The following is a 27405-nucleotide window of genomic DNA, read 5'->3' on the forward strand; positions in this document are numbered from 1 at the left end:
TGAAGTGATATTAGTCTCAAGCAGGTATACTCCAACACAGGTATAACTGCTGCAGTTATGTCACAAGAACTTGGAAGTTGAAAGGCATGGCATCAGTAGGGTTAACTTAACTAAATTACTGTCAGATATAGTCCTCTAGTTTCAGTTTCGTCTGGGCCTGTGGTTTAGCAGGGGCCATGTAAAATGCTAAAAAAAAAAAAAAAACAAACCCTTCCTTCAGAAACCCTATGAGCAGCCTTTTTCACTTTTGAAAGTTTTGCAGTAATTGTTTTTCTTCAGTGCTCTGTGAACTGTCAGTCAAAATATTTCTGCACTATGTTGAATTCTGAACTTAGAGTTCGGCTTAAAAATTCAATTGAATTTAAACTTGCACTAGATAATAGTTGTAAAATATTGTTATTCTAATTTTTATTATACATTTCTTTGTTTAAAACTTCTACTTATTTTTTCCTAGATCTGTAATAGACTTTCTAATTTCAGTTTTCCATAAAGAACACGTGGAGATCTTCTGTAGCACAAAAAATTTTGTTCATCTGCAAGGTTAATGTTCTCAATAAACAGTTTTGCTTCTTCCTTGGCTTTTCTCCTTTCCCCCCAGAAAATTCTTCCAGGAGGCAATACATCCTTTGATGTAGTTTTCCTTGCAAGAGTAGTGGGAAATGTGGAGAACACTTTATTTATTAACACTTCTAATCATGGTGTATTTACTTATCAGGTAAGAGGAGTAAGTGGAGAACACTCTTGGAAAAAGTTGTAAAGTGTGAAACAACTAGAACAGTATATATTGTTGCGTGTTTAACCATTTGAGGGTATTTGTACAATGTTCTTTATCAGACGAGCTAGTTGAAGTTTCCATCCCAGATGCTTGTTGTAACAGAGTTATACCAGTATAAATATCTGTGGGGAAACACTGTAAACCAGATCACTGAATCTGTTTTAAAAACCCTCTCAACTTTTTTGCCCGTGTTTTCATGGCTTGTTGCAGTGATCCAGCTCATTCTGTACAGCTCCATGCTTGTCTGATCCAATGACAAGACAGTTTTATTCACTAGGTGCAGAAAACTATTTGCCTGAGATTCAAAAAGATAACCATACAATGGTACCACTAAAGGATATTTTACATCTTTTTAACCTTTAGCTCTAGTACGTAGTATTTCAGAATATCAGAAAAAGAAGAGATGGTCTTTCGGCTTCCTCTGTTCTAGGTATGTCAGCATTGGGAAAAGTAGTAACTACAAGAAATACCCATTAGCTGCAAACTAAACCAGTTTGTTTATTTCAATGCTTTATCATGATATTTCTTTTAAATGTTCAGTTAGAACTATACTTTAAACTTAATTAGAAAAATATAGTGGGTAGACTGCTAAAATTGGCACATATGTTAGGCTCTACAACTACATGCTCTGCAACTACATGCAGTTACTTAAGCTTGTTTTTATCCTTTTTTTCTGAACCAGGTGTTTGGCATTGGAGTACCGAACCCCTATCGATTGCGCCCTTTTATTGGGGCAAGAGTTCCTGTAAATAGCAGTTTTTCTCCTATAATAAATATACATAACCCTCACAGTGAACCATTGCAGGTGAGCTTGAGAGGGACATCAAATATTCATTTATGTTTATGGTATCAAACTGAAATTTTATTTATTTTGAAATTTCTTAAAATTTCATTTAAATTGCAAAGCTACTTGAAGCCAAGTTTTTCCCATTATATAAATGTTTCTCTATGTTTAAAAGCAAATAAGCCATACTAGAAACTGCAGATTATGCTCATAAATCTCTTAATTAGGTTAACTGTGAAATCTGTATTTTTACAAATGGTCGAAATTACTGCAAAAGAAAACTGAACTTCACTGGTAATTAAGAAAAGTACTGAAGCAAACAAAATAAAATACCTCATGTGTTTTGAACCCAGCTAAGACTCCTAGCTCCCTTTTGCTTGTTTTGCATCAATATGATTTCATCATCATCCAAAAACTTCAGGAGTAATCTGTATTTTATTACTGATCAACAAGGAAAGAAAAATGCTCTCTTCATTTGACAAGCCGCTGTCAAAAATGCCCACCAATGAAATGCAAATACAATAAAATGAATTTCTCTAAACTTTTTGAAGAAGGTTATAGCAGTATTACTCATAGCACATGGTGGCTTTACAGTGCAACCTAGTATGTAAAAATGGCAAGAATTCTTATGTTAAGGCAGAATTGATGTCTGAAGTGATGTCTGTACCTAACCAAACAAGTAAATGAGTAGTCCACTGATGACTGTGATATGATTCTGTTAAGTAAATGATCCACAAAAGGTGAGATGCTACAGAAAGCATTTGAACTGTACAACTAGCAAATACCTATATCATCATCCAAAGTAAACTTGTAAGAAACTGTAGTAGTCAAATTGTTGCTAAGCCATAGCATTGTACATTATAATCTCTGATAATTAATCCAGACTCCCTTTATTGCTGAGTGTTAACATTTTCCTGTTATCCACCCCAGGTGGTGGAAATGTATTCCAGTGGAGGTGATCTCCACTTAGAGCTTCCAACAGGTCAGCAAGGAGGTACAAGGAAGCTATGGGTAAGTAGTAAAGTCTTGTGACGTTCATTATTCCTTTTTTTTTTTTTTTTCCTAACTTCATTTCTTGTCACATAATCATTAAAAATGCCACATAAAAATTGAAACAGTAACAGGTCTATTAATTGTATAGTAGTAGGAACTGAAGGAAAGCTTAATTATAAGAATCCATTCATGCTGAGCTCTGTTTTTTTTGAAATGAGAGGAGCAAAGTGATTCCCAGTAGAATGCTTTACACCCATCTAAACATCCAGGACAGTGTAGATCCTCTCAAGGCCTGTGAGCAGGATCTAGCCCACAAGAAAAATTCACAAACAAAATATGGAAAAATTGTTTTTTAAAACTGAGGAAATCCTTGCTGCAGTCATTCTGGATGAAAAGAGTGTACATAGGTTGAAAAAACAACTGGATGAATTTATGGAAGAAGAAGCTGTTGAGGGCTATTAAATGTAAAGGCAATGTGTCTAGCTGCAGTAAATCCCTGGATCATGAATCAATAATGGCTGGAAACTGTTCTGGAAAGTATTCCTATGTGCGTGCCCAACTTTACATATCTGCTCCTGGAGACAGGATAATAAGTTAGACAGACACTTGTTCTGGCCTATTAAATCTGTTTTGTGTTCTTCACTTAATGTAGCTTTTGAAGGTAGTATGTCTTAATATCTTTAAGCAAAATAAATTTTAAAAGCATCCTAAAAGTAAAGTTTCAGCTTCATGCTGTATGTCATAGTTGGTAACATCAGACTAGAAATGGAACCTGTTCTCCTCTTCAATTGAAACTATTCCTTTTCTTTGATTTCTGATTTTTGTCTGGAAGAGACTTCTAAGTCATTAGGCTCCAACACTTGTCTCTATCTGGCTTGCTCAAGCATATCGTTAGTTGCTGACAGTTACATCTGCTGTAGCGAGTAAAGCCAGGATATTTCCAAGTGAGCCAAGGAGGAAGATCACAAAACTTAATTCCTGACTTTTGGAGAAAGTCCATGAGTGGCAGTATCTTAGTCTTAGATACGAAAGTTGCAAAGAAGTGAGTATGAATACAGATTGCAAGCATTTTGTAAAATACAGTGGAAAAAACAAACAGATGCTGAGAGTTATATATAATCAAGCTTTAGAATTGGATTCAAAAAAGAAGGTCCTAATGTTTTGACACTATTTTAGTCAAATGACTGTGCTTCTGAAGAAAACCCCTTCCTTTTTAATACAACATAGCTCAAGGGGAATGCTGAATTCTCTAACCATAGGTAGGTGTGTAACAAACATCCCAGAGCCATAAATAAAAGAGTAGGGATTTTTTTTTTTACTCTGCTTTATTTCTAGTTCTGTTTCTTGAGCATGTAGCTTTTCAGCTTCTCTAGGCCAGATTGCCGATTGAAAGCAGGTAGCAAAGGATCTAGATACAGTTCTTGATGACATAAGTGTGAAAGTATTCAGTGTATTGCATGGGAGAAGCAGGTAGGTAAATACTAGTCAGCATTAACCCCTTTGTTTCATGGAAAAGCAGTTAGGTTAATGTTAGTCAGTGTTAACCCCCTTGTTTTTCCTATCGGTCATTGATATTAGAAACAACAAAACTACAAGAAATTAAACCAATAGCAGGAGGTGCCAAGATATACTATTGTATTGGTTATGACAAGAACTGCCTTGCTTTAAGAAAAAGCTGCAAAGCAGAAGAAATGATTTGAAATATGATGATGACATTGTCTAAAATCACCTTGATGCCAAGTGTTTGGATGAAATGGTCCAGATTTGCAGGAGTATTTCTGTAATCGCTATTTAAAGGTACTTCAGGGATCTGACAAACCTTAGATCCCTGGTTACTTATACAGAAGAATCAAATCACATCCTTGGAAACGTTAATGAACACCTGCATTATGTTAGATTTGTGAATTAATTGTGAAAACTAGAGTAGCCAGTGCAAGTTTTAATATAGGGACTTGCCAAGTAGTAGCAGTTGAAACTAGTTACTTTGATAGGTGACACTTTTCAAAGCATACGTCTACAATCACTGTTCCATGCAAAATATTGCTGGACGTCCACAACGGATCAGTATGAGTTTATACTACAGAAAGTGCAGAAGAGATGTATAAGGCATCATGCACCTATCTGGATTATGTCTTGACCAGTCTCCTTCATCAAAAATATAAAAGAGAAGCTGTCAATTGAAAGAACATCAATGCGAGGCAAGGGTTACTCATCAGAAATTCCTACTTTCTGCCTACTTTATTTGCATTTGAAGTGGAAGAATCTTCACGTTTGAAATCAAGATTTTCATCTTCTATTAAAAAAAAGAAAATCCAGATCACCAGGCCATAATGTGGTGGGAAACGTATGCAATGTTAGTGTTTCAACCATGGGTCTAAAGCTGGTATTGCATTGCAGCTGTGTCCAGCAAATACAGAAAGATTTGTCTTCAAACTTGGAATGCAGATTGGGACTAAAGGAATAGGCTTGGCATAGAAACGGCAACACATGTTGACTTTTTGCTGTAAACTGCTTGGTGGTTAATAAACTTGCAACTCTTCAGGCTTCTGGTTACTTATGATTCTGCATTTATTTTGATTTGCATTTAGTTACATGATTTTGACATCTGCTTCTATATCATTGAAACTATATATGCCTTATGTTTGTTTTTGGGGGGGAAGCAATTAAAATGTGTAAAATCAATGTTTGATGTTACTGCACTCTAACTTTTTTATCACTAGATTTTGCGCTTTATTGATTCTGTCAATTTAGTTAGTCTACTTTTTTTTTACCACAATTTTGATAAAAAAAACCTCTATCAAATGGGACATGGAATTCCTCTTGTGTATACCTATTTTTAATCAGTGTCATTAATGTGAGGAAATTTTTTTCTGATAATCATCATATTACTGGATTAAAAAAATCCTTACTAAATTTAATGGTTAACTTAAAAAAAAAAAAAATGCAGCCTGTATTTTACTGCTTTTTTACTTTTTTTTTTTTTTTTTTTTTTTTTTCTCTTAATACAATTGTACTCGATGCTTCTATTGTAATTTTTTGGTGTGGCAGCTCTTCTTGTAATTACTGCACTCTCATTGGTATGTTTTGATTATTTTATTAGGAAATCCCTCCGTATGAAACAAAAGGAGTGATGAGAGCCAGCTTTTCTTCAAGAGAAGCAGATAATCATACAGCTTTCATTAGAATAAAAACAAATGCCTCAGACAACACAGAATTTATCATTCTCCCTGTTGAAGTAGAAGTTACAACAGGTTTGTAGAAAATTATTTATTGAAGTTATTCAGCTGAATTTATTTTTAACAGAATAAAAAATGGTAACTTTATTTATTTATTTTTAAGCTCCAGGAATCTATTCATCTACAGAAATGCTGGATTTTGGTACACTACGAACACAAGGTAAATTATATTTCAGGCTTCAAAGTATTTTCAAGGCGGGGGAGCCCACTTACCTTTGTACTACTCAGGGTTGCTTGTGGGCTGATGATTCTTTAAGAGCCTGGTTTTCAAAAATAGGACAAAACTGTGTTGAAACTCTACACAAATGTATCCACCTGTGAGTAAATTTGGGATATGTACAAGCAAACAGTAGTTCTCTCATCCAATTGTAAGGCTAGTAATGAGACACATGTTGGTCTTATACAGTTACATGTGATGTTTTCTGAAAACCAGCATTAGTATATTTAATACTGCTATTTGCATAAGTTTTTTTTTTATTGATCCCCCCCCCAACACTGTTAGGCAACAGTAAAGGTGTTCTAAATCAAATTTGGTGTTTGATCATTTGATATATTTTTTTCTTTTTTTGAACTGTCACTTAAACATTTTTGTCAAACATTTTATATTTCTAATGAAAATTGTTTGGTGAAATTGAAAAATTTACAATATACACATGGCAGAAAGCACAGCTGAAGAATCTTTCAAAAGCTTTCACAGCTGAATCTTTCAAAACTGTAAAAGGGTACATCATTCTAGAAAAATAGTCTATATCTTCTTTCAAAAAAGTGATATAGCTTCTGAAGTATTTTTCCATGCAACTTACTCATTTAACATGTAAAGAATTATTTGAAAGCTCAGTTTCTGCTGAATACTGGTGCATCTGAAAAAATCATTCATTGTAGCAGTATTAGCCTGTTCATTTCTTAATGTTTTAGAAATCAGAGTGGTTAACTGAAGCTTATAATGCCTACTGATACATAAAAATGTGTTTAAGTGTGTCAGATTCTTGGAACTAGGTATTTTTGACTGGCTGTACTGTCACTGATCTAACTTTTAACACTGAACAACAGTTGATTAATATGAAAAAAACAGCTAGTGTAGATTATTGTTTGTATAACATTTTTATGTTAATATAGCCTAATAGACAGGTGTGTTTTTTGTTCTTTAACAGATCTGCCAAAAATTTTAAATCTGCATTTATTAAATTCAGGAACAAAAGATGTGCCAATTACAGTAAGTTTTATTTCCTTTCAATTTGAAACTTTCTATTTGGATTTACTTCTCATAAAAATTGATCATTCACATATCACCATATGTTGTTCAGAATTGGAAGCTAGGTGATATGTGGCTGAAAATATAACTTCATAGTTGGACAACAAATAATCCGTATGTGTGGTAAAACTCATTTGCTTTATAGAATCATTTGAACAGTTATTTCGGCATTTATAGGTTGTCTTCAATATCCTAGCCACTTGAAGTTTTTCCCATTGAGAACCTTAACTCCAGTTCAGCGAACTTTGAGATTAATCCCCAGGTCTTTGGGATTCTTTGTCTCATGGAGTCTGTGGCAGAGAAAGTATAAAGGTTGTGGGCTAGTGGTGGTCCAACATATTAATTTAGAATGAGCAAAGAGTAACTTTCAAAAGCAGATTGTACAGTGACTCTTGTTTTCTTGAGTTTCTCTGCTTTGTATCTTGAAATATGAAAAAAGGCTTGGGAACCTTCTAGAGCCCTCTCCAGTGAGATCACCACAGCTGCAGATAGAGTGCAGACAGCTTTAGAGCTCCAGTTTTTGGATTTTCTATTTACTAATTTTATCACAGAATTTTGCTTCTGTTCTGGTGGTCCACCTTCATTCACCCGTACCTTTTTTCTTATGTGATTTTTCTCGTTGCCCCCTATTTTTCTCACTTCTTCCCATTCCTCCTCTTTTCTTCTTTGTTTTGCAGATTAGTTGTACAGCTAGCTATACTTTTTCCCAGTGCAGTTCAAAAAGGATGTTGAAATGTTGAAAAGAATCCAGAGGAAGCAAGAATGACTGAAGGATTGGCAAAGAGGCTTTACTGAACTCTTGCAAATCTTTGCAGTGTTTTTAAAGCTTGTGTCTATAACCTTAGGGAAGAATATTTTAATAATAGAGATGCAACAAAAACATAAAACAAGATACTAGAAACTGAGGCTAGACAGACTTAGGCTACAAACAGCACACACATTTTTAATAATAAGAATAACTTTCAACTGTGATAATAGTCCATTGCAATGCTTACTAAATTATTACTCACTGGCAATTTCTAAGTCAAGACAAACTCGTAATATTATACAAGCAGGATTTAATTCATGGAAGTCCTAATGCTTATGACATTAGTGAGACTACATGAGCCTACAAAGTCCCTTATGGCCTTTGAAGTTATGAACTGCCTTCTGTAGAGGGTAGTTATATGTTCTAGTTTAAAAGTTTTTTTTTTTCCCCTAAAAAGACCTGTATATAATTTTTACAACCAAAAGGTCAGAAAATTTCTTAAATTATTTTTTTCAGCTATGCCTATTTTCTTATGTCATGGCTATCTTCTTAGATTGGCCAGATTTTTGGCATACAGATAGTTTGTAAAGCGTGAAACATCTTTCCTGAGTACAATACCAATAACTTTATACTCAAGCCATCAGTATCACTTCTAATATCTGATAACATACTACCTACTTCTTCAAAAAAAACCTACTCATTTGTTTAGACTATGATCTTTATAGTACCAGAAGACTATCATTTGATATCGTTTGATAACTTCATTTTAGAAGTCATGACAGACTTTTTCGGGATTAATTATCCAGCGTATAAAAGCAGTGAATTTGGGGGCTTTGAAGACTTTTAGAACTCACTTCTGCAATGATAAAGTTATCTCACATCTGTTCAAATATGATGCATTTTCCAGTGTGTCACATATGGCATTATGCTCACACATCCCTTTTGATATGCACCAAAAGCTGTACTTAATAATTTTGAAAGTCAGTAGTTCCTATGAGTAAGGAACAATTTTGTTGTGATGTTTGCGTACTATATAACCTTCCCAGCATTTCAGGCACTGTGTAAACTGCTGCTGCTGTGCCAGCCACATAGATTTCAAAATGGTCAGCATGAATAAAGAATTTTTAGAATGAATCTTGTGAATGGGGTATTTCTAGTAAACCTTTAAAATGGGCTTCTGACCCTTTGGAACTAGAGTTTAAAAGCAGTTGAGGCAGATGTCTGTCACAAATTTCATCCTGATGTCAGAAGAAAAGGCCAAGGCTATATTTAGCATATATTTAAGCTTGCTGCTGGAGGAACTAAATATCTTCAGGTCATCTGTGCATGAGAGACTGCTAATAGTGTTGTTGACAAAGTTGTAGTTGTTCCACCTTTAAGTACTTAGTCATACTGTGGTCCAACAAATTGGTTCAGGAAAATGAGTTAATTTTTTTTTTTTCTGAGTTTTAAAGCTCTTTATAAAAACTTCCTTATTTGCATTTTGTCAGGTTTTCCCCATTTTTAGGGAGAATCGTGTTTATTTTATGACTGGGCGAACTTCTGTCATGCTATAACAATTAAACCATGCAGTCAAAAGTCTGATAAATTTGATTGCTGATCACTTTTTGTCTGTCCCTTCTCTAGAATGAAAATTTCATGTTTCTTTAATGGAGTTAAAGCCCAGTTGATTGCTAAAAGCAAAGGCGTGCTCTTAAATTTGAGCTGCTGATCATGATTGATGCAAAAAGAACTTTAGGAGCCCTGTATATTGTAGCTGAGTTCTGTCCGTTTGACAGTAAAATGTGTATAAAGTACTTGTATGGATTTTTGTCACAATTCAGATACTTAAGAGCAGATTTTTTTTTTTTTCTCCTCTCTTTTTAAGCCTGTGAGAAGTAGTTTACTTCTGAGGTATATTTTTAGTCTCCATGTATGAGTGCATGTATCCAAGACACAGTTATCAAGGGAAAGTTAATTTGAAGGATGGAATTCCAGTAGTAGTTCATTCCCATGGCAGTTCTGGGTGGTGCTGTATAGATTTGCTTTATTTCCTGTAAGAGTTAAGTTAGTTAGAAAGTTCAGTTAACTGAAGCTGAAGGTCAGCTGACTAAATGACCATATCTGAAAAAGTGAATAAAACAATACAGAGGTTGCTCTGACACTAAGGGAAGAAGGAACCTTAGTACTGCTTGCGTCCGCATGGCTATTTCGTCTTGCACTGGGGTTAACTTGGCTTTACTGTGTGTAAGTAGAAGTCCCTGGCCTGCTCCCCTTTAGAGGCACGCCTGCCCATGTGCTAGGAGAATGAGCCACAATTATGCTTGGGAGCTTGCTGATAGTTGAACAGGTTGTTTGATTGTGTGCCAGGGTTTGAGCCCGTGCTCTTTTCCTGTTTAGTTTAGGAGAATAGGTGTAGTCTGTGAGTTCTCCCCAGTTACTGCTGCAAGAGCATGGTCCCTTTCTTTTTCATGTTCTCTAGAATGTTTCAGGTCCATTTTTTTTCTGCTGTTGCATTAAATGTTGAAAGTGTTTCCACACAGCAGGGACAGGAAGCATGAGTGGGGCAGTCCATGGGAGATGCACGTCTTAATGAAGCATGTCTTTTTTTGAAATTCTCCTTCCCTATAGAAGTTGCTGTTAGAAGGTTTTCTGAGAAAATTGGTGGTACTGGATTTTTGATGGAACTTGTTTTTGTGTGTTTTCTTACGACTTGCTATGTAGAGTCTAGTTTTGATGATTTGTAAGGTGCATCTCAGGAGACTGCTTTTGCTCAGGCAAATTAAATGAATTATAATTTGAGAAAAATGAAGTTGAAAGGTTGTTAAGGAAGTTTTTTTTCCCTTAGTTGTCTTACTGCCATATTTCTTTTTATATCATGTAATCAAACAGCAAGTGAGAAATGTGCACAGTACAGTTAAGAAATTTTCAACAAAACAGTGCTAAATTCCTTCCTTAATTAAATTCACCAGCTGTAGACATTTTGAGTAAATCTATCTAGGTTTTTTGCACTCATGATTTAAGAGATGCACCTCTGAAACCTGATATTTCTCTACAATAGGTTATACTTTTTAAATATTTCCAGTTTGGTTTGCTGAATGCAATCAGCATAGTTTCAAAGATTAATAATTAAGAAACAGCCTTTAGCATGAAAAGAGCTACTAGAAATGCTTATCCTTTTTGCTATGCAAAAGCTGTAAACTTGGTTGCAGCTTTGGCTTTGTCTGCTTTAAGAGTTTTTTGGGGGAGGGGGTTGTTTGTTTGTTTTGCTGTTGCTGTGTTTTTTGAGATACTGCAAGATTTCAGTTTTGCGCTATGGAATTTCATTAGAAGGCAATTGTGATACTGAACTGACTCATGAAGAGAGGTGTCGGATATCTGTACGACATGCACGTAGATGGGTAATAAAGCTCGGTACTACTGATCCAAAACACAGAATCTTCTAGTTGAGGTAATAGGTATTATTCATTAGCTGCAGTAGTAGTCATGCCCGTTTCCTCTAAAGGTCATGTGGTCCACAGAGCATAGTTCTATATGCAAGATTTTATGGCTTTTATTGGCAAGAAAGGATAGCTTAGCTTGAAATAGCTGTAATTGGTTCCTGCCACTGGTTGTCTGCCCTGCTCCTCTCTGACCAAGAAAGGCTCAGCTGCTTATGAAGCAGGTGCTGGACATCTGCAGCCCAGTATAAGGTAAACCAGCACTCATTTCAGTTTTCTTAATAAAACATTTTGTAATTTGCAGCAGTTTAGCAGCTGCTACATGAGCAGCTGAGCTGTTCTTGCAGCAGAAGACAGCTGGGGAGCAGGAACCATGGCAGCCATCCCAATGTTAAGTAAAGTAAGAATAAGAGCATTTCACTGCTTGATTCCCAGTTCCTGTCTGGGAATCTGTCTAGCTAAATCTGTCTATTTAAGGACTTCACCAGCAATCTTCATAAACTCTTCAAATATTGACATTCAGCATCACCTGTAATTCTATGGCTAATAACTGACAGAATTGCTGTTCTAGTCATGCTCAATTCACCTTTTACATTGAGTTTAAAATAGTAACCCTCAGTACAAAAGTTGATCTTGTAAAATGTCATTACAGAGTGACTGTAATCTCAGAGTTACAAAATTGTTCTTTATACAGTTTTTTTTTTTTTTTTTTTTCCTGGCAGCTCTGCAGACTTAGCATGGCATCATAGGCAAGCTAGGTTCACCTTGCCTTGTGTATCATCACCATTAATTACACAACTCACTTAACAGCTTTGTTAATGAGTCAACCAGAAACAAATGTACTCTGTAGCTATTTTAACCCTGAGGCATAAGGAATAAAAAATAAAATCTTAAAAAAAAATCTTTTTTCTCTATTTTCTCTATCAGCATTTTGTAGTTAGGTTTTTGTCCATACTTCATCCAACATTTCCAAAGAGAATTGGAAATTCTCTCTATTGCCCACTTTCCTCCATGCTGACTACCTGAGTAATTTGTAGGACCTGAAAAAAATTCTACAATATCTTATAATGCTGCTTTGTTATAGGGAAGACAGACTTGTAAAAACTCAGCAAAAAGTAACTGCAGTTATAACAGTCACTTTGAAGAATGCATGAAAGCTGTACAGTGTGTTAACAATGATAAATTTACAGGTGCTTAATATTTTGATTCTGTTTGCAGAGTGTTAGACCTACACCACAGAATGAAGCTATAACAGTACATTTCAAGCCAGTTACGTTAAAAGCCTCTGAAAGTAAATATACCAAAGTTGCAAGTATTAGCTTTGATGGTAAGTACTACTCCTCTCTTCTTGGAACATTTCAAATTCTTCTTAACATTTACTGAAATTTTGTGAATTATTTTCCAGTTCTCTTAAGAAAATGGTATTTGTCATTTTGGGGGGAAAAAATGAAATTTTCCTACCTGGAAATGGCTTACATTTCTTCTAACTTCTGTTATTTTCAAAGGGATCATTTCTGAAGTCACAGACAGCAAGTAACTTAAACCAATAACAAATAATAGTGAGAAGAGAAGCAATTTCTAAGCAACTCTGTGTGTGCGTGCGTGCGTGTGTGTGTAAAAATTGAATGTTAGATTTCTGTGAAACATAAGTGGTGTTCTTATATTAAAACACTAATTCTTTAAAATGTATGGTTAGTCCAAATAGATGTCTGTTTTGAGAAATCCTGACAAGCCAGGACAGATTCCTCACAATATATAATTAGAAGTGAATATATCACTTGGATTGCCCTTTGATCTTTCACAAATTTAAAAAAGAATCTAAATTTTTTTTATTCCCCCCCCCAAATTGTGTTTTATTTGGAATGCCCCCAAGATGCCCCTGACATGCTCTTGAGAATCTTACTGTGAATGTCAGCTTGTTTTATTTTGCCACCTTGCATGCATATTAAAGAAAAAGGGTGGAGGAGAGGGTGGCAAAACTTTTCACTGGTTCCTTTCCTACAAGGAGGTGGAATGTATGCTCCTACTGACTTTCACTGGTATCGTTATGGAAGAAGTATATTGGTTCATTTCCCTCCTACGTACTGTCACCATAAATATTATGCTGACATTTTGTGGAAAGGCACCTCCATTTTTATTAAAGATTTTAGTCAACTGTCAGAATGCTGTTGACCTACTCAGAAATTACAGCTTTAAGTTACTAGTTGGTGCTGTAAGTCTCAACCTGGATTGCTTAAAATTGGAGGTATATAGATGCAATGTTTTTATTTCAGATAGACTTGATTTTAGAAGTTGCATGGATAGAGGATTAATTTTTTTTTCTTTTTTACTAATTAACACTTTAGGTTTAAAAAAGTTTAAGGTCTGTAACGTGAGTGAAATACATTTTAGCTTACAAATGAATTTTGAAATAGCTGAACTATGTCAACCTGGTATAATAATATGTCCGTTTTTTGAAACTGGAGGGAGTTTTGTATGAAGGCCTACCGACTAAAGTATGATAGGTTTTGGAAGGAATGGTAGGTGGAAAAAAAATCCAATCAAGCTACTTGCTGTATTTACTGGACTGACTGGTGACTTATTTTCAGTAAAGCAGCCAGCCATAAATGATATTTGCTCTTTCAGCTGTCCTAATATACATGCAGGTGCCTTAAGGATTGGTGGTTTCCACCAACCAGATTTGAATCCCTTGACTGTGGCATTTCTACCAGGATAACATTTTTTGTTCAGTGACCTTGGAACAGACCTGTGGGCTTCTTTCTTAGGGCTTATATAGTTCAAGTTCTTACAAGGATTCTGGCTATATTTCTGTAAAGTTTAGACTGTCTTTTATTTTTAATTAAAATGTTGCTGCATTCTTGGTCCCAAGTACTGCTTGTCTGGTAGTTTTAAATAAGGAGTGTAGTCATCTCAAGTTTCTGTTCTGTTAGTGGAGAGATGGATATATCCATGCTTTAAGTGGAGAATTCAACTCACTTAGGATCTGAATCATCTTCTGGACATATCTGAGTTACTTCTTTGACAGGAACAACTAGACTTTCCTAAGGTAGATAAGCTTACTAACTTAGGCATGTCTCCTAACTGGAGTTAAGGGGGAGGGATTTGGAACTCTGATCTTTTACTTCCTAGATTTATTCTATGTCAGTTCTTTGAAATTTCCTTAAGATCAATTTTCTTCTTCAGTGATGTTTTATCTCTGGTCTGGCTCTGTGCTTTTATTCTTCCACTCATGCTGGTCTAACCTGATAGGTCATTTCTTGTCTGCTCTAACAAGCTTCCTATATTCCTGTGTGTACAGCATCAAAAGCAAAAAAAGCATCACAGTCTTCTGGGAAAATAACCGTTAAAGCAAAAGAGAAGAGCTACTCCAAACTTGAAATACCATATCAAGCAGAAGTATTGGACGGGTAAGCTTACAGTTGTTGAACATTGCTCAAAAACTAAATGCTGAGAATTAGCTGATGCAGAGGGGAATCTTAGCCTTTTATGGAGAAGGAGGGGATATAAAGAGATGGTGCCTGTGTCTTCTAAATCAGGAGCTTGTTTAGAACTACAATTACTGGTTTGAATTTTTCTGTTCTTGTATTAGTAGATGAGGTAGTCTTAGTAATACATAAGCTAGTTTCAGGAAATGGATTCAAAGTGATCTTACTGAGTTGTTTGTCAGAGTAGTTGAAGGCTCTGGTGAGACATCTTCAGCATGCAGTATTGAAAAGTTTTCCAGTTTTGTATTTGCCGTTCTATCACTATAATCTGAAATGAGGGTAGAGAAAATAGTTTTAAGCAAAATTCTGGGGAAATTGTCAGTACTTTGTTTTTTATTACTGAGTTACAAAGTATGGCTAAGTTCTTTCTAATTATAGTTCAAACAGGGTGATAATTTGTTGTCAACAGAACTGTCAGAGTATTTTTTTAAAGGTGAACATGTAAACTAATCCTTACATATCAGAACTTTTGTGCTGCAGATGCCTGATTTGGGTAATAAGGAACATATGCGATTTGCAAAATATCTTACTACTCCAACACTTGTTTTTAGTCCTTCTAATATGTTGAGTTACATACGTTCTTATCTCAATGGGATTATTGAATAATCTGTGTCCTTGTAGTGCTAATACATAGTGTCAGCATGCAGTAGGATATGTACCTTTTTTGCTGTGGGACTGAATGGGTTCTATTCTTTTGTGTAAAAAGAACAGATTATTTTTGAGGAAGGTCTTCAGTTTTTAATACTTTTTTTCTTTTAATAGATATTTAGGATTTGATCATGCTGCCACACTCTTTCATATCCGTGACAGTCCTTCTGATTCCGTGGAAAGACCAATCTACCTAACAAACACATTCAGTTTTGCAGTCCTCATACATGATGTTTTGTTACCAGAAGAAGCAAAAACAATGTTTAAAGTAAGCCCAGTTCCAGTGGAACAGTTTTCCTAATACTAAATGTTTAAATATGCTGCACTTTGTTAAATCGTAATTTTGTTCTTCATTCTTCACTGATCCAGGTCCAGAACTTCAGCAAACCTGTCTTAATTCCACCTACTGAATCCAGATATATTTTTACACTTTATTTTATGCCTTCCACATCGTCTGTTCATATAGATAACAATATTTTACTCATCACCAATGCTTCTAAATTTCACCTACCTGTCCGAGCATACACAGGGTTTTTAGATGTAAGTATTTTCCTTTTTTTCTGGAAACTTTAGTCTAATTAGAAGCAGAATTCATTTTAATTCTATATTCTGCTTGTATGGGAGGATGGCTTTTTTAATTTCATCATGATTTTCCAGATAAGGAAAATGTCACCCAAAAAAACCCCACTTCACCAGTTCTTTCCGTAAACAGCTTCTGTTACTGCCGAAAAAGACCTCTGTGTTCCTTTTGGTTTTATGTAGCAAATGTGTAGAACTTTGAGACTGTCGCAGTACTGCTGTATTTGATTTTTTTAATGCATTTGTTAACGAGCTTAGAGTTTGAGTATACTTTGTATAAAAGTTAAGCTAAAATGCCTTTATCAATCTTTCTAGTACTTTGTACTGCCTCCAAGAACTGAGGAACGGTTTATAGATTTTGGAATATTGAGTGCAACAGAAGCTACTAGCATTTTATTTGCAGTTATCAACAGCAATCCCATAGAGGTAAGGATCAATTCATTTTTAGTCTTCCTTCTTAAAAAATTTACATCAGTGTTGTTATTGAAAATACTATTTTTTGTTCTTTTTAAGCTGGCTATAAAAAGTTGGCATATTATAGGGGATGGTTTGGCCATAGAACTCCTAACAACTGAAAAAGGAAACAGAACAACAATAATTGCAAACCTTCCTGAACTACAAAATGCTAGTGCGTCAGATCAGTCTTCAGTAAGTAATCTTTGGAATCCATTGCTTCAAAATAGATTTAGAAGAAAAGAAAAGAGAAGAAAAGAAAAGAAAAAAAAGGACGAATTTGTAGAGTTGTTTTTTTTTAATAGCTCTACTTTAGCAGAGGGGGTGGGGAGGCGGGTTGTATTTAAAGAAGTTGTGTTATGTTCAGATTAGTTAGATTTTGAAAGAGAAAGATTCAGAGACTGTAATCTCCATGGCCTCAGATGATACTAACCATTTTTAAGGAAAGAGTGGAATTTATTGGCCCAAAGAGTGTTTAATTTTTGTATTAGCCAGTTATGAGATAGAATTTTTCTTGTATTTACCATTGACAGATGTGTTTCAAACAGACCAGCTTACAAAAATAGGGGGGGTTGGGGTATGTTTTTTTGTGAAATTTGTTTCTGTTTAATGGAGGACAATGGATGACTCTGTTTCTACCATTTACAGGTGATACTAACATCTGGTTATTATGCTGTGTTTAGAGTAAAACTAATAGCAAAAGAACTTGAAGGAATTCATGATGGAGCCGTACAAATCACAACAGACTATGAGGTATATTTATTGTATATTCACTGGGGCTGCACAAATGATGTGGTTTTTTCTTAATGTGAACATGAGAAAGAATAGGTGTAATAAGGCAGGGAGGAAGGTGACAAATATTTTGGTTATATTAATAAGAGTTTGTTTTCTTAGTGATCTCATATTTTGTACTGTAAGACTTTCTAAACTGGCTGAATTAACTCAGAAGAGTGGTTGGTGAGTATAGCAACTTGTCTTAATTTGTACTGTAAATGACATAAAACATGAAGTTTTAAAAGTTGTATTAGTGGATGGATTGCAGTTTCAGGGAGAAGTTAACCTTGGAGGAAATGACAGTAGTGCTACTGATGCTGTATCTTCTCTGAAGGAATGAAGAATGACTTTCATTATGCTTTTACCTGGCTTTCAGAAATTTCCATTTCAGTCTGACCTAATGCTTTGAGGTATGGGTCCATGTGAGCTTCAATGACATGACACATTCTCAAAGCATCAATGCATGAATCTTTTGCCATGACACATCTCAGCAATATGCTTTTTTGATGCATTGTCAGTTACTAAAATCAAGGTATAATTTTCAAGGTTTATTGTAAAAACCCCCTGTGAAAATTGCTTTGGAGAAATTAGTTTGCTGACAATTGATGCAGCAGAGTTCTTCCACTGAGGTTAGTAAAAGAGAGAAGATGATTCAGTTAATTCTCAAATTCATAAGTCTTTCCTGTTGATACTAATAAATTATTTCTTAGGAGAGAAAGATTCTAAATCATAATGGAATGATATTTAGTATCATTGGGTTATAGCTTTCACTATCTTTGAGTTATATACATAGAAAAAAATAAACGTGATGTTCATGCTACACTTATGAAGTCAGAAGATGATACAGCTTAATGTGTGGTTCTGATGAAGCTACAGAAAATAGGAAATTCTTAATTTCTGCCAGTTGTCTGAGATTTTTGACTTTTTTTAATGTGCACGCATGTCCTTTCAGTATCAGAACCTGAAGCCTTTTATTTTCTTGTTTGTTCTTACAAGTTACTCTACCAATACAGTAAGGATCTCATTATTGAGATGCTTAGTATTTGCTATATTTCTGTCCCTTCTACACTCCTTTTTCTGACTCTAATTCTATCTCAGGGTCTTATCATGACTTTTAATGCTTTTTGAAAAATTTAGTTTATCCTCTTCCCTCATATTCTTTTTTTTTTTTTTAAAGACATCATCCTGTTATCCAACAGAATAAGCCCTGCTCAAGTAAGACTAAATGATGCCCCGTTGGAGAGCTTGTATTTTAACTTTGCTGTTGTGTTCCATGTAAAATGATGCTAAGTGTGGCTGAGCAAAGATATGCTTCCTATTTTTCCTGTAGTATTGATGAAATGAACAGCTAGCCAATATTGTGATTTGAGAAGCCATTTTTAGAAAGATTTCTTCAATAAAATTTTGAAGAGACAAAACTTGTGATTGGGATTGAATGCTGAAATGACTGAAGTGACCATTTTGAGTATGACGATCTCTGTTGAAATTTTAATTCATGGCTCAGTGTCAGGTTTATATATACATTTGAAACATGAATTCTAGAATTTCAGGATTTTGTTATTGTAAGCAATGAAACAGACATTTAAAGACTGAAATTAATGTATTTTTTTCTAAACTTTCTTGTTCTTTCTTTCAGATTTTAACTATACCAGTGAAGGCAGTAATTGCTGTAGGTTCACTGACTTGCTCCCCAAAACACGTTTTTCTTCCACCATCCTTTCCAGTAAGATAATTGGTTCACAGCCTTAAACATTGTGTTTTCTATTTGTCTGTCCCTTTCAAGAGAAACTGCTTTCTTGAGTTGTTGCATGTTGTCATATTGCTGGAGAGATTGTGCTTCTGAACTCTTAACATACTGCTTGCCACTCGTTTTTTTTCTACGTGTTCCAAGCATGAGTTATCCCTACTTCTCTTCTACTGCATCTGCTTGAATGGAGTCTGCAATACTGGCATGGTCCCAGACCTGATTCTTTGCAGCTTTGTTCTAATGTAGCTGTGATCACTTGTTTTTTCTTATCATTTCATGCGTGTTGGTACTATGAGTAAGAGAGAAAAGTGCAAGTGCGTTTCTCAGAAACAATGTAATGCCAGAAACAATAGTCAGCTAATGAACTGAAGTTTCAGGATGAGAAGTCCTTGATCTCTGTGGAAGGATTATTTTATTGTTTCCACACTGGAAGTGGATCTTCTTGAGAGGGTACATGGTAGAGTACAGGAATAGGAAGCCAAGAAAGCTGTGTGACTCTGCAGCTACTCTGCTGCTCTGCAAAAACATGTAATTGCTGTTCCTGGGAAGTGACATGTCTTTCATCCCTGCTCCTGCAGTAATGTTTACTCAGGGAGTGCCAGAAGTGATGACTTTGCTCAGGGCTACAGATTCAGGCATCAAGCCATTATACCAGTTAATATTTTCTTCTCCACTTAGCATTCAGCATAACCATGGGAGCATGGGCATTTGAGCCATATTGATTTTACGATTGGCATTTTACACAAGTGTGAACTTCATGTGACTTTCTGATGAGTAGAGAATGCAGTATGATTGAAAATCATTGGGAAAGGGATTAAAAACTGAAAGAAAAAATAGAAATGGTAGTAAAAGGAGATGGAGATGATGTGATAGAAATTATTTGAGCAATTTCCTGCAAGGATAAAAGATCAGGGATGTGAATATAACTTCAATATATTTTGAAAAACAGCACTCAAAAAGGAGAATACTACAGTATCTGCTAGTGATTACTGTACAGGTTTAGGAAAAATTTAAAGAAATATTTGACTGGACAAAGTGTTATGTTAGAATAACAGAATAGCATCTCTCCTAAACAGTCAGGCATTCTGGAACATGGGAATGGCAAAGACCTGAGAGGCTTGCACCTCTAAGCTGTCTTTGTGACTTGATCTGGAAATTGGTCACTTTTTGCAGATCAGTTTGTGCTAAATGTCTTATTCATATTGCTCGTAGGGAGCACCTTCCTCAACAGACTGGTCACATCTACGCTGTGCAAATGCTTGAAGCAGTCCCTGGCTTGGTGCCTACTCCGCAAGCCTCTCACAGGCTACTCACACCACTCATCCATGCAACCACGTTCTGTTTCATGCTTTGCCTCCTTTAAGTATCGTGCATATTGTTCAGAGCTGCCTTCAGTATGTAACCACTCTGCCTCAGCACCATACTTGGCCAGGAAGATGTTTTGAAGCTTGTCTTGGCCTGGAATAAGGGTCTGGATTTCCTCTGGCCTTTGTTTGGATTCTTTTGAGGCCTGAGAATTTTTACAAGTCTTTTAAAGTTCTTTCTGTTTCTTATATATCATAGTAATGACTCTTTTTTTCCCTCCTTACTGCTACTAAGAAGTTACTCCTGAAGTGTGCTTATCTGATAGTTGCGAACATTCCTGCATTTTTCAGTCCAAAATTATTCCTGGCCGCTTTATTTATTCTATGTCAGCACTGTCCTTGAGCTTAAGTAGCTCTCTTCTCTCTTTTTAGCACTTGATGTTAGTACAGAGCAGTGTATCTGCTGTGCTTTCCTCTTAGTGGGTTAAAGAAAGCCATTTTTTTCCCTAATCTTTCTCTTACTGTATACGCTCTGTATTTCCCTGCTCATCATTTTGATCCTTTCCTTCATCTGCAGCAGTCTGTCTTTTCTTATGTGAGCGATCACACATCTATATAGTCATCCGAGTAAGGTTTTACTGTATTCTTTTACAAGTCTTAATTATCTCTAGTGAGAATATCTCAGCTGATCCATGTTGGAATTATTTCTCTGTTTCCTTGTCTGTACTGCATAGTCTCAGTCTGTCATGGGATCGAGCATATATGGTATGGTCAAACCTTAATATAAACTTAACTTAAAATAAACTTATTAGATTTTAAATTCATGATCTTGTGTTTTCAACTATTGAATTCGGTCCTATTCCCCTATTCAAGACCAGTAAGTCAATCTGTATGCTATCTTGATTTTCAGTCTTCTGAAAATGCTTCTTAACTTTGCAGCATCAGCAGATTATGCTTATCTTTTCCTGCTTCTTAGTGAAAATATTTCTAGCCCAGTCTTCTCCCACTAATTATTTCACCCTGATTCTTTCTGTCTTAGAACACTGCCTGTCCTACAGACAGCTTCTTGCTCCTGCTGCTGGTCTTACAGGTTGTGCACTTGAAAATGATTTTTCACTGGCATGTTATCATGCTTTACCTCATGACCATTAGATTAAGGATCCTTTTTTGAAAAGGAAATGCAATAGGGCTTGTCAGAGGAAGATGCTAGGTTAGTCAACAGGATCTTAGTAAATCACTGGATGATTTATCCCATTATCCTTTCACCTCCCTTTTTATTGCCTACTTCACAAGTTGTTCTAAAGCCTTTGGTTATTCTTAAGGTCAAACTGTCATGCCTACAGTCTCACAGATCACTTCTTATTTTTTATCTTTAGGCTCTCTATTTCCTATTATTCGACTATGTGGTCTCATAATTATCTGGATATTTATTACACTTATTACTGTATGTGTAACTTCATCTACCAACTGCTCCATAAGCCTGTGACAAACTGAAATAGCTAATTGTTCATTTCTTTTTCTTTCACCATAGATAAGGCAATTTGTTTTCTGTATCCTGAATTCTGTCAAGACTGTTATCCTCCTTGAACCCTGCAGCAAAATACTTTATTTAAAATGTTAGGCCATAAGATGGGGGGTTTCTTGTTTGTTTGTAATCTCACCTTTATTTTGTCATCTTTTCTCACTGGAATGACTGAAGAACTTCTCAACATCTTAATATACATCCAAGATCTTGGTCAGCTCAGGTGTGGGTTTTTTGTTGTTTTTTTTGGGGGGGTGCGCTTGTAATGCTGCATTTTTCAGTCTCTAAGGCAAAACTTTTTTACTGTCATCGTTCTTTCATCCCCAGAGTGCTGTAATTTTTGTTGACTTCATGCTCTTTTCTAGTGAACTTTTCAAGTGATTGTTCATTCAGGGAGCCTTTGAGCTCCTGCATACACTCTTTCCCATGTTTGAGAGTATAGATTCAGATAGTGTTATCACCTTTGGCAAAAGTCTGGACTGTTTTCTGTGTTTAAGCCCTAAGCTTCTCAGAGCAGTCAACTTCACTAACCACTTCTATTAGTTCATCACTTAGCTCTTTCGATATTTAAGAATAATGACAGCAGACTTACTTTTCCTTTATCTTGGACTCTTTTCAAACTAAATTTATGATCACTGAACACTGAATGAAACTTTTACATCTAGCTATTCTGTAATGCCTGCATTACTTGCTGAAACTGAGACTAAAATAGTATCGGCTCTTCTTGTTTCAATGTTTGGGGGAAATATTTGAGAGCTCTAACATCCAGGAATAATCAGGCACTACAGTTCTAGTAACATTTGTTTTTCATTTCATGTCTAGGAAGTAATTTTCCTGCAACTGCCCAGGTCTAAGTGCTGTCTGTCTGTGTTTATAATTTTCCTGTGTCTGCATCTAAGTCCAATTTTCAGAGTTCTGTAGAAGACTGTCAGCACTACACTCATAGTGTATATTGTCCTTGTAAAGATCAGTGTTTTGATTTAAACAGATTTTTAACTGTGCTAACTTCTACTTTGTAATGGTATTGTTGGCTTACAGTGCCACCTTTCTTGACTTTCTTCCCTGAACAAAGCATATCTTCAAGGACCCCTGTGCTGAATATCATTGTTCTGGGTTTTTTTTGTTTTGTTCTTTTTGTTGTTTTAATTACTGAATGGTAAAATCTTCCCCTTTATCTGTTGTTTTGTGTTTTAAAGCTGAGTAAGGGTCTTAGTAAAACCCTGTTTGTTCTACAGTTTAATGAACCTTTATCTTGCCCGGTAGATGGAGGTTTGTTACTCCTGGTGTTCCATAGGTGAAGCTCAGACATGGTCATTTCCACCTCCTGTTCAGTTTAACAGCACTTACACTATTTAGCAAATCATTCTTGTGGTTTCTTCCCTCTCATGTTGCTAATATTGAGACTGTTTTGGTATGTTACTATTTTCTGAGGCCACAGTCAAACTTTGAGCCTGCAAAGCACAGCTCTCTGCTTCAGTCCTTATCTTGAGAAATTAAAAAAAAAAACAAAAAACTAAAAGAATTGTTTTAAGGGAACTTTAAACCTCCATTCCTGTTCATTAGAAGATAGTCTTGGACATTTAATTTGCTTCTATTTGTTTGATATAAAAGTTGAAATCTTGTCACCAACCTTGAATAGCCTTTTTTTTTTTTTTTCCCAATTTATCTTTTGCCCTATATTCACCAGAGCTGGGCTTTGAGGTAAGGTGAAAAACATGACCACAGAATCATTTACAAGTGAGGTCACACTGGAGAGAGTTTGGAAACAGGTAGGGAAGGGGGGGCTCAAGCATTATAATGATCCTAATAATGGCATACAATTAAACTATGCATTATGTGCTTAAAAGGTAAAATAATGCTTGCTTCAGAAGAGGAGGCAGGGTGTAAAGGTGTGGAAAAAAATTCCACTGTGTTTTTTGTTGTTGTTTTGGTCTGGATTTTTTTTTGATGTTGTATCTGGTATCTTGATTTCATTGGGGATGGGAGAGAGGGTTGTACCTATGTTTTAAAATGCACTCTGTCACCTGGAGTATTTGTAATCTGCACTCACTCTACTGTAATCTTTTCAGATTATTTCTAATTTGTAGGAGCTATGTACTGGATCTACTATTATAAGAAGCTTGTTTTCCTTTTGTATTAGGTGACTGACAAAACCAAAGTTTTCCCTTTCCTTTCATCTTTTGGCACTTTTTTTAACATAAATTGAGTAAATATAACTGTCATCCTAGCTCTCTAAAATACTTAAGACTTGCTTATTTTGAAAGAGGGGTGAACTGTGTTTGGGAGTAAGTGGAGGAAAGAATGCGAATTCACAGAAACCTATCTCAAAGTGATAAAAGTGGCTTTTGATTAGATATTTCCATTCTGCTGTGGTCTTTGTCAGCCTGCATAACTAAACAAATGTACTAGGAAAAAAATATATCATGCAGATGTATTTCATCTTTTCTTTAGGGGAAGGTAGTCCACCAGAGCCTGAACATTATGAACTCCTTCTCCCAGAAAGTGAAAATACAGCACATACGCTCCCTATCTGAAGATGTGAGGTTCTATTACAAGAGGCTAAGAAGTAATAAAGAAGATTTAGAGCCAGGAAAAAAATCAAAGGTTTGTTTATGCCTTATTTATACAAGTTCTCTCTCATATATAGCATATGTAAATTTCTGTGATCATCAGAAATCTTTTTCCTTTTGTCTTTGGTTATTAGAGTTACTGTGCAGTTTCTTAATTGATCTCTCATATCTATTTTGCAGATTGCAAATATTTATTTTGATCCTGGTTTACAATGTGGGGATCATTGTTATGTAGGATTACCTTTTTTATCTAAATGTAAGTAAGTTTCACCTTTGCAATTAAAAGCTAAAAAAATTAGTTTTCTACTTAAACAATGATTTTACGTGAAGGGTTTAAAAAATACATTTTATTTTAAAGCGGAATCTAAAGTTCAGCACAACTTAGCAATGCAAGAAGATGCATGGGATTCTGACTGGGATTTACATGAGAACTTGTTCAAAGGCTGGATGGAAATAAAAGAGAACTCAAGTCATAGGTAAGTGTTTTACCCTAGTTACTTCCTCAGCCCCTAAATCACTAGATAATTCTGTTATGTATGGTCAACGTAAAATACAGATTTTTCATAGTGCAGTGTTCTTTGAGTGAGAGCAGAAAAGGAGTTTCTAAACCTGCTCTGAAAACCCTGTAGAGAAAATGCTTTAAAAAAAAAAATTGTGTTTTTGTTTGACTTGAGGAAATTAGCTGGAGCATGCTGCAGTTCTTGAAAAGGTGGCAACAGCAACAGTCGCTACTCTACCAAAGTTTCATAAAACAGATGATATGCATGTTGTTTGTTCAGATCCCTGCTTAATTTTTTTTAATGTAGTAACCTTAATATCCCTGATTTCTCTAGGATTTTAAGAGGTTATCTATTGCTACTCTTCCGAGATTATTATATTTCAGTGAAAGATCAAATCATCTAGTATTTCTCCTTGAGAGATACTAAATAGAAGGTGAATAATCATTGCTGTCTAATTTTTAGAAAAAGTCAAACTCTGTGGGCTGGAATGTACTTTTTAAACATCTGCTTTCTCATATGTAAAGCTGTTACACTTCAACAGAGACACAAGTTAACATTCACAGCAAGTAATGTCTCATTTGTGATAATAGCATTCAAACTGCCATTTCAAAATAGGTATGGGTATTTGTAGAAAAACAAAATGACTCTGTTTAGCTAAATACAATAATAAAAACATACCTCCTTTATCAGGTTTTTTTGTTACAATGCTGATATGTTGTTAACTCCTAAAGAAATTTAACCTGAACAGAATCCTCTATTTATCCACACTGGTAACTTTCAAGAATATTTCAAGGAAAATTCTATTAGAAACTATTTCTGAAGAAGTAGCAGTTTTAGCAAAATATATAATGCTTTTTAAAATTAACCAGCTATCCAAGGTATCATTAAGCAAAGGAGAAAGTATGTACCTTAGGAGTACAGTGGGGGATCTGACTTGGGTCTTTGGAGCCTTCCCAAAATACTTTCTAGTCTGAAGTCTAGCATTTCGTTGGTTTTGCTGACTGGAGGACTCGGTACTGTTAGTCTTGTTTCAGCTCCTGGTAGAGAGCTTGTGGGAGAACTGGCACCAAGTCTATTGTATAGGTCAGAAAATAGCAAAGAATCTCATTCAGTAATGAAAATAGTAGCTCACACCAAGTGTGACTAACTCACAGATTTGTTTTGGATTTGTTAGAAGTTTAGGCATATACTCCCTGTATCTGTCACAGCTAGAGTGCATCATGTTTACTGTACATTACATATGTACAGCCACAGTATGTTTTGGGGAGTATCTGGGTGTTGTTTTGGAAACAGTTTGTAGTAGGACTTTTTCCCTTTCTACTGCTTATGCCTTAGCAAAAAATGGTCAGGCCATAATTGTTACATAATATCTCTTGATCTCTTAAAATATATTTTGAGTTATTTTCATTTACTGATCCGAGTCAATCAGATTTTCAAATTTGCAACAATAATAGCTAGGTACTTTCTAATGAAAGATAAAATTTCATGTCTCTCTGTCTAGAAGATAGTGATCTAAGAGAAATGCAAATGCTGCAAGATTTATGATACTATGCGCAAGTCCTACCACGTTTTCTGCTCATCTTCTTCCATAAAGAGGGCCTAGTAGAGTTTAGAATGGATAGATGTTGACAACAGCACTTAAATAGCAAATATCTTTAGAATATTTGGGTTGGTCTGCTATAGCATGTTTTGAAGGTTTCTTGTTGTGTTTTTTAATAGCAGTGCATACGAACAGAGTTCAAATGTTTTCCTTGCATATAAATATAATGGACTGTGCTGTTTTTCAAATTAATACTGTTTTCAGGGTGCTTTTAAGCACTTTTCTTTTTCCAGGCTTGCTTTTTCCAAGTTTTTGTCATTTTACTTTTACAAAGTAAGGTTTTTAATACTTTTCCAGACTGAATGCTGTGTTCGAAGTAGACACAGATCTGCAGAAGGATGTCCAGTTGAAAGTCACAGCAGAAATGGCCTGGCCTTCCATACTCACTTCACCACGCCATTTAAGCTTCCCGCTTACCAATACAAACAGTTCATCAGTAAGTTACTGTGTTAATAGCATCTTTTTATAGGGACTGTATTTTTCATAACTTCTTGTAATTAGAATTAATCCAAATTTAAACTTAACAAAAATTGTGTTTCTGATTAGGAGGAAGAAATTTTTCTAGAAAATCCAGCTGACGTTCCTGTGTATGTTCAGTTCCTTCCTATAGCTCTCTATTCTAACCCATCCATCTTTGTCGATAAACTGTTAGAACGGTAAGCTTTATTTTAAAGTATTCAGGGTTTTCTCGCTGTACTGCGAAATGCATTTTATAAAACATAAATGCAGTCTTTGGCAGCTGTGTTGGCAGTTACAGTACTGGCTGCTTCTAGAATTTGGATCATTGGCCCAAGGGGAACGAAATTTAGGCTGATTGTCACCAAAGGGCCCTCTGTATTCTTTTGTTGTTGGCCATCTGTTGGGGAAAGGTGCTGAGCTAATGTTGTTCACATTTTTTCCCTAACTCGACATGTGAGGGAGGAAATAAGAAAAACCACGTGATACTTTCAGCTGTGTATTGTTTTAGTCTTACCATAAGTTCTCGATTTGTGATAAAATCTGTAATATGTACAAGT

At 35.4% G+C, this 27405-nt stretch overlaps 1 protein-coding gene across 1 annotated transcript in view; it reads left to right on the forward strand.

Annotated features, from left to right (window-relative positions):
- TMEM131 (transmembrane protein 131) overlaps window positions 1–27405 on the forward strand; it is a 105434-nt gene that overhangs the window by 51944 nt on the left and 26085 nt on the right. The window contains 19 exon segments of the mRNA XM_067294343.1: window positions 599–715; window positions 1458–1580; window positions 2490–2570; window positions 5653–5803; window positions 5892–5948; window positions 6940–7001; window positions 12426–12534; window positions 14506–14614; window positions 15455–15608; window positions 15710–15880; window positions 16235–16345; window positions 16433–16567; window positions 17021–17125; window positions 18783–18869; window positions 24171–24323; window positions 24470–24545; window positions 24648–24765; window positions 26687–26825; window positions 26936–27045. Coding sequence (XP_067150444.1) covers window positions 599–715; window positions 1458–1580; window positions 2490–2570; window positions 5653–5803; window positions 5892–5948; window positions 6940–7001; window positions 12426–12534; window positions 14506–14614; window positions 15455–15608; window positions 15710–15880; window positions 16235–16345; window positions 16433–16567; window positions 17021–17125; window positions 18783–18869; window positions 24171–24323; window positions 24470–24545; window positions 24648–24765; window positions 26687–26825; window positions 26936–27045 — 2168 coding nt within the window.

The sequence above is a fragment of the Apteryx mantelli genome, chromosome 1 (assembly GCF_036417845.1).
Source record: "Apteryx mantelli isolate bAptMan1 chromosome 1, bAptMan1.hap1, whole genome shotgun sequence".
In the NCBI taxonomy this organism is placed as follows: Eukaryota; Metazoa; Chordata; class Aves; order Apterygiformes; family Apterygidae; genus Apteryx; species Apteryx mantelli.